A 6897-nucleotide genomic window follows, 5' to 3' on the forward strand; every position below is an offset into this window, starting at 1 on the left:
ATGCTATATCAATATGTTGACCTTCATCACTATCAGAATCTTCAACTAAATTTGGTAGATCGCTAATTCTCCGTCTCGGCATTATCAGTAACGTTACCAATTTAGAACAAAATAAAAACTAAAAGTTTTCCGAAATTATTATTTCAAAGAATAGATCCAATGTATAAATGTTTTCAACCGTTAGCCCGCCACTCAAACGTGATCTCTAACACGGAAGGATTTACGAAATGAAATAAACTTATCCAATTACAGTATAAGATCTCAAAATTTATCAGTAAAAAATACTGATATGATTCCAGATACCATGTGTGAGAATGAAAACACTTATTTGTCAATAGTTTATTTCTACATAAAGATATCAAATTGAACTCTGACAAAAAAGTGTTATATAGGTTTTCATCTCAATTTTATCCCCCGAATCGATTTCCGCATTCAGATTTTGAAAATTATGAATTTTTTTGTAATTTGTTTAAATAATTTGTTATAAACAATTGCAAATGACATAAGAAAAAATATATATATTTTATTTTTCACTTATGCAAAGGATAGCACAGTTTATTTTTTGCTATTCCAGATAGATTTTGCTTGGGACTTGACATGGTCACTTTTTCTCCCCAACATGCAATTGTTTATTCCTACGTTACACTAACAAATTGAATTCTGACAAAAAAGTGTTATATAGGTTTTCGTCTTGATTTCACCTCCAGAATCGATTCCCGCATTTAGATTTTGATAATTATGAATTTTTTTGTAATTTGTTTAAATAATTTGTTATAAACAATTGAAAATAACATAAAAAAAAATACGTATATTTTATTTTTCACTTATGCAAAAGATAGCACAGTTTGTTTGTCGCTATCTCAACCAGTCTTAGCGTGGGCTTTAATGGGTTAAAAGGTGTCACTATCGCGACACCTTCATCGGGCGGCCTTTTTGTGTCCCAGAACATACACATATCCCTTATACATTGGTGGCGTGCGCGAGGTGTCAAACCAACATGAAATGCCCCTTAACACTCAGCATGGGGCCCACTGGCACGCGGAAGGTGTCAAAGGTACATCAAATGCCTTTTAGACACTCACCATGGGGTCTGACCATAAATTAAAAGGTGTCACTACCTTCACACCTTCATCGGGCGGCTCCTTTGTGTCCCAGAACATACACGTATCCTTATACATTGGCGGCATCCTTTGTCGGCTCCTTTGTGTCCCAGAACATACATTGCTTATCTACTGATGTAGATTTTCAAATTTATTTATTTATAAATAATTTGTTTCCCTACCTTTTATGTAACAACTATAAAATGCGTTGATTTTAATAAATATTACTTCTTCGTTCAATAGTATGTCACACTGTCATTATCCTTATTTAAGATATGACCACAATTATAAATGTTAATTTTATTAACCATATTCAAACATAAAATAATATTTTTTAATAAAACGGAAGATTTTCATAAATAACCTTGGACAAAAAAGCTGCAAATTGAAACCTTCAATTACTACGTAATTTTTTTTTAACAGCTAAGCTTTTCAATATATTATTAGGTCAATCAAATAACAAAGAACAGCAAAACATATGTGATTAACAAATGACATATGGTTATTTAGTGGTTTGATATTTTTTATTCAATAGTACTTTCCATTTTTTCTATAATAAATTTTGCGGTGTTGCCGGCAAGAACTTCAAATCAAATATACTTGAAAACTAGTTATAAAAATAATATTGTTTAAAAAAAAAAAAAACCGCGAGATTTGAACTCGAAATGCAAAATCATTAGACTGTAACGCTACGACCTCAGCCATCACAGCTATTATGATTAGATAAGGTTGAAAGTAGTTGAAAAATTTGTAGCCTCAGGAGCTTGACCAAATAATTCGTAGATAAGCTTAGGCTATAATTATTTTATCACTCAAATATATTATAAGGAGCATTCTTTTATCAGCATTATTTAATATATAAAATTGGTTTATGGAGTAATTCGACATATATATGCATATGCACTATATAAACCGGGAAGTGTCAATAGAATAAATCCTTTTTTCATTATTAGCATACAATTTGAGAAAAAAATTCTTCGTAAGTTTAATTTGTTCAATCAGTTATATCAAATACCACGTAAAAAATTATTGCGAAAAGGCGATTACTTTCATAGAGTTAGTTTTAGGCGCGAGCATGAATGAAGTCACTGCGCATGCTCCAGTAGACAAGGACAGCGCTGCCAAAGTTATCGTCTCTCTCTTTCTAACAAGCGGACCTCCCCACTTCAACTCGGGTATATGGCATGCCTACTCTATTTGTATTATCTCTATGCATTATCCCCCTTACCCTAGCCTGTAAAGTGTAATGGACAGTGAAAAAAAAGATACCATTCGAAATATTTCTAATTGATCCCTCCAAAAATGCTATTATTTTAATTGAACCCCTTCAGTTGTCCCAAAAAAATTTAAAAACTATAATAATTTTTTCGTTTTTTGCAACTGCGATATCTTTAATTATACTTAATATTTTTGCAAAGAAACAAGGCAAAAAATTTGAACCCTTACTCGTTTTAATTGCACCCCTCTTACTTTTTCAAAATTATTAATATATATATCAAAAACAACAATCTAATTTTATTGTATGTTCTTTCCAAATAGATCGGTATAGGGTTATTTTGAAAGAACATACAATAAAATAGGATTGTTGTTTTAGACATATATATTAATAATTTTGAAAAAGTAAGAGGGGTGCAACTAAAACGAGTAAGGGTTCAATTTTTTTGCCTTGTTTCTTTGCAAAAATATTAAATATTATTAAAGATATCGCAGTTGCAAAAAACGAAAAAATTATCATAGTTTTTAATTTTTTTTAGGACAACTGAAGGGGTTCAATTAAAATAATGAGCATTTTTGGAAGGTTCAATTAAAGCTATTTCGAATGGTATCTTTTTTTTTTTCATTGTCCATTACACTTTGCTAGCTAGGTCAAGAGGGGTGAAGACCTATTTCTATCTGTAAGATCTCTATGTAATGTTCTCTATGTATGGCCCAAAAAAGTGAAATTAAAATTTCAAAAATACAGGAATAAAATTAATAAAAAATTACTTTCTGATTTGAATGTATGATAATTAATTGGATTACTTTCAATTTTTAAATGTATTAATTTTTGACGTTTATGGTATATATAAGAAATCGAAAAACTCTAGAAATTGTAACCTATTTTTTTAGAAAAAAATGGAAGAATCAGTACCAAAGTTTGACTTAAAGGAAGTTAAATCTGATATTACAAGAGGTATAATTGAGTGTTCTCAACGTGGTTTAATGCATACTACTAAATGGTAACTATGCGATTTAAAAAAGTCAGGTGGTCTATTCCTATGAATTTTGAGAAATTTAATCTTACTCCATATTTTATGACATTATTAAGGTATACCATTTTTCAGGCTTGCAGAAATGAACTATTCATTAAGAAATATAAATGAAACATCTCCTGATATGAGTTTCTTTGAGCAAAGTGAAAATGAAGACATTTATCTATTAGTCAAAAGTTATTTTGATTTAAAAGAATACGATCGGGCAGCATATTTTGCAAAAGACTGTAAAACTGCAAAAGCAAGATTTTTATATTTTTATTCTTTATATCTTTCTGGAGAGAAGAAAAAAATCGATAATATGACTGACATTCCTCCTGACTTTTTGAAAAACAATAATTTAAAATTACTTTGTAGTGAGTTAAGAAAAGAAAGAACTACAGGAGATCTTGATGGGTTTGGGTTGTACTTATTTGGCGTTATTTTAAAAAAATTGCAATCAACAAAAGAAGCAATAAATATTTTTATAGAATCTATTCATAAACAGCCTATTCATTGGGGAACGTGGCTTGAACTAGCTAGCTTAATAACAGATACAGAGAATCTTGAAGCTTTGATGTTACCTAACCATTGGATGAAACATTTTTTTATAGCACATATGTATTTGGAATTACAACTCATTGATGAAGCATTTGCAATGTATACTCATCTACAACAGTCAATGGGTTTCGTTAAAAATGTTTATATTAAAGCACAAACAGCTATTGCAGTACATTACAAAAGAGGTAATCTATTTGTTTTAGAAGTATATCATATTTTGAAAATATAATTTATATGATACATTTAGATGTAGATAATGCATTAGCAACATTTAAACAAATATTAGAAGATGATCCATATTGCTTGGATAATATGGATACTTATTCTAACTTGTTATATGTGAAAGAACTGAAAAATGAATTAGCTCATTTAGCTCATCAAGCTACAGAAATTGATAAGTACAGATTAGAAACATGTTGTATAGTAGGTAATAATATTAAGTATGAATATTGAAGTGAATTAGCCAACATTTTGGCCTTATAATAACCAAACATGTTTTCTGTATTATTTGTAGGTAACTACTACAGTTTAAGAGCTGACCATCACAAAGCTATTATGTATTTTCATAGAGCTTTAAAATTAAATCCACAATATGTATCAGCTTGGACACTTTTAGGTCATGAATTCATGGAAATGAAAAATACAAATGGTGCTATTCATAGTTATCGTCAAGCTATTGGTACTAATGTGTTTAGTTATCTTTTTTATTTCTATAATGTTTTATATTAAAAGTTTTATTTATTACAGAAGTCAATAAAAGAGATTATAGAGCATGGTATGGCTTAGGTCAGACTTATGAAATTTTAAAAATGCCATTTTATGGCTTATATTATTATAAACAAGCTCAATTATTACGTCCTCGTGATAGTAGAATGGTAACTGCTTTAGGAGAAGCATATGAAAAACAAGATAGAATACCAGAAGCTTTGAAATGTTATTATAAAGCATGCAATGTTGGTGATATAGAAGGAATGGCTCTCATTCGTCTTGCAACGTAATTGTTTTTTTTAACATATTAGTAAAGTGCTTATCGTATATAGACTTTTATTGTCAATGTTGCTCATTTTATTGAAAAACTGTTACATGTTCAAAGATCGTTTTTGGTTATTTTGGATCGCCTCATTCTATCTGTCATCGGGTTTCCTTTTTCACTCTAAATCGCTAGTTAGAGCATGTAGTTTTTATATTATTTTTCAAATATCGATATGTCATTTGATTTATTCAGAAAAAATTAAAACCTCAAGAGTGAAGACATGTTTAACTTTGATGGACAAAACTGTTACGAATTATCGAAAATGAAAATTTTTCAGTACTACATTATTTTCACAGATTTCAAGAATTCGTGTATCAATTTTGAGATGTTAATATTTATAAGATAAGAATTATAGAAATGTTTTAGTGGAGTAGTGTAACAAGGCGTCATGGTTTTTCAACAGTAGTATAGTTTGTAACTTTTGAAAATACACTGTTATCTAATTTTTTTTAATTATCTTATCCATTCAAGATATACTAATCTTAATTTTTTAAAAGTTACGCAATTTTGAAAAAAAAAACTTCCTATATAAATTTTCAAAAATTAAACGTAAAAATATACTTCTTAGGGGAGAAGATATATAAAATTAAATTTACTTGTTTTAATTAAAAATTCATAACAGAGTTTTGTAAGTTGAACTTACGAATATCTTAGCTCAGCTTTAATAAGCTAAGGCTTTAAATTTTTCTGAATAAATGAAAGTATATATCAATCTTTGGAAGAAAACAGAATATTTTCAATGTATGGAGAATATTTTCAAAATTTTTCGCTTCATATGTTAGTAATTATTCTCTTTCGAGTAAATAGATAAATTTTTTCACGCATAAAGTTTGGTGAAAATCCTTACATACAAGAGAACGTCATTAACATTCAAAAAAACATCTATGAAGATAGATTCTTTTAAGAGAAATGAAGTTGTGAATTATTAGTGAAGGTTATTAATGTAGTATTGAATAAGAAAATCATTCCTACTTCTCTTATTATATGTTCATTTCAATAATATATATTAAAAATATTACGTAGGTGGTTATTTAAGGATCTACTAGGATTTATCAAAAATCAATTACTGGTATTTTTACATTTACACATTGCTCTTGATAAGCTATAATTTTATATATAATTTTTTATTTAAGAAATCTTGAATTGTTTTTCATTTTAATTTACTGTGTTTTGGTAACACCTATCACTACATAAATTATTCTTTATAGGCTCTATGAAAAGTTAGGTCAACAAGACAATGCAGCAGCTGCTTACACAGATTTTGTAAATGATGAATTTAGAAATTCAGAAAGAGCTGAATTGAGCAATGCTTACAAATTTCTAACACAGTATCACATCAGTCAAAATGAGTTAGATCAAGCAAACCATTATGCACAAAAATGCTTACAATATGATGAAACTAAAGAAGAAGCTAAAGCATTTTTAAGATCAATTGCACAAAAAAGAATAACAATTGAAGGAAATTCAATGCTTGTTGGTATAATTTAAATTATCAGTATTAAAATTTCTCGTACCCTACTTACAGTAATAGCAAATGAGAAATCCGTTCATCAAAGTTATAATTCACTTTAGGAAAACAGAACTGAAAATGATTATATATATTTATCTGTTCCCATGCGCATCAGTCTCTCATGAGTATCAATTACAAATCATTAATATACTGTTATATTTAAATATACAAATAAAATTAATCTTTCAAAATAGCAGTATTAACTTCCAATAATTATATATATATATATATATATATATATATATATATATATATATATATATACATATATACATACATTTATATATTATATACAGGGGGTCCCATTTTAAATGATGAACCTGAATATCTCGAAAACTTCACGTTGTACGAAAAATTGTTCATACAAAAGTTGTTTAGGACAGGAAGAGGGGGTCATCTACTAGTCAGATCAGTGTTCATTTTGAGAATGATTTTTAAGGTTATTTGAAGGTCAACTTTGTT

General features: G+C 28.4%; 1 protein-coding gene across 4 annotated transcripts; it reads left to right on the forward strand.

The window, feature by feature from the left end:
• Nucleotides 1–2982: 2982 nt before the first annotated feature.
• Nucleotides 2983–6631, forward strand: LOC131668463 (cell division cycle protein 23 homolog). 4 transcript variants are annotated; one of them, XM_058942669.1, is made up of 7 exons: nt 2983–3100; nt 3210–3319; nt 3425–4077; nt 4140–4319; nt 4407–4571; nt 4640–4886; nt 6134–6631. In XM_058942669.1, the coding sequence occupies exons 2-7, from the start codon at nt 3216–3218 to the stop codon at nt 6411–6413; spliced, it is 1629 nt and encodes a 542-aa protein (XP_058798652.1). In that variant the 5' UTR covers nt 2983–3100; nt 3210–3215; the 3' UTR covers nt 6414–6631. The 4 variants fall into 4 exon arrangements, with proteins under 4 accessions (XP_058798652.1, XP_058798643.1, XP_058798669.1 ...); XM_058942660.1 differs by having other exon boundaries at nt 3024–3137; XM_058942686.1 differs by lacking the exon at nt 2983–3100 and having other exon boundaries at nt 3211–3319; nt 3433–4077.
• Nucleotides 6632–6897: the final 266 nt, after the last annotated feature.

The sequence above is a fragment of the Phymastichus coffea genome, unplaced genomic scaffold, assembly GCF_024137745.1.
Source record: "Phymastichus coffea isolate CEN01 unplaced genomic scaffold, Cenicafe_Pcof_1.1 PCOF00006, whole genome shotgun sequence".
In the NCBI taxonomy this organism is placed as follows: domain Eukaryota; kingdom Metazoa; phylum Arthropoda; class Insecta; order Hymenoptera; family Eulophidae; genus Phymastichus; species Phymastichus coffea.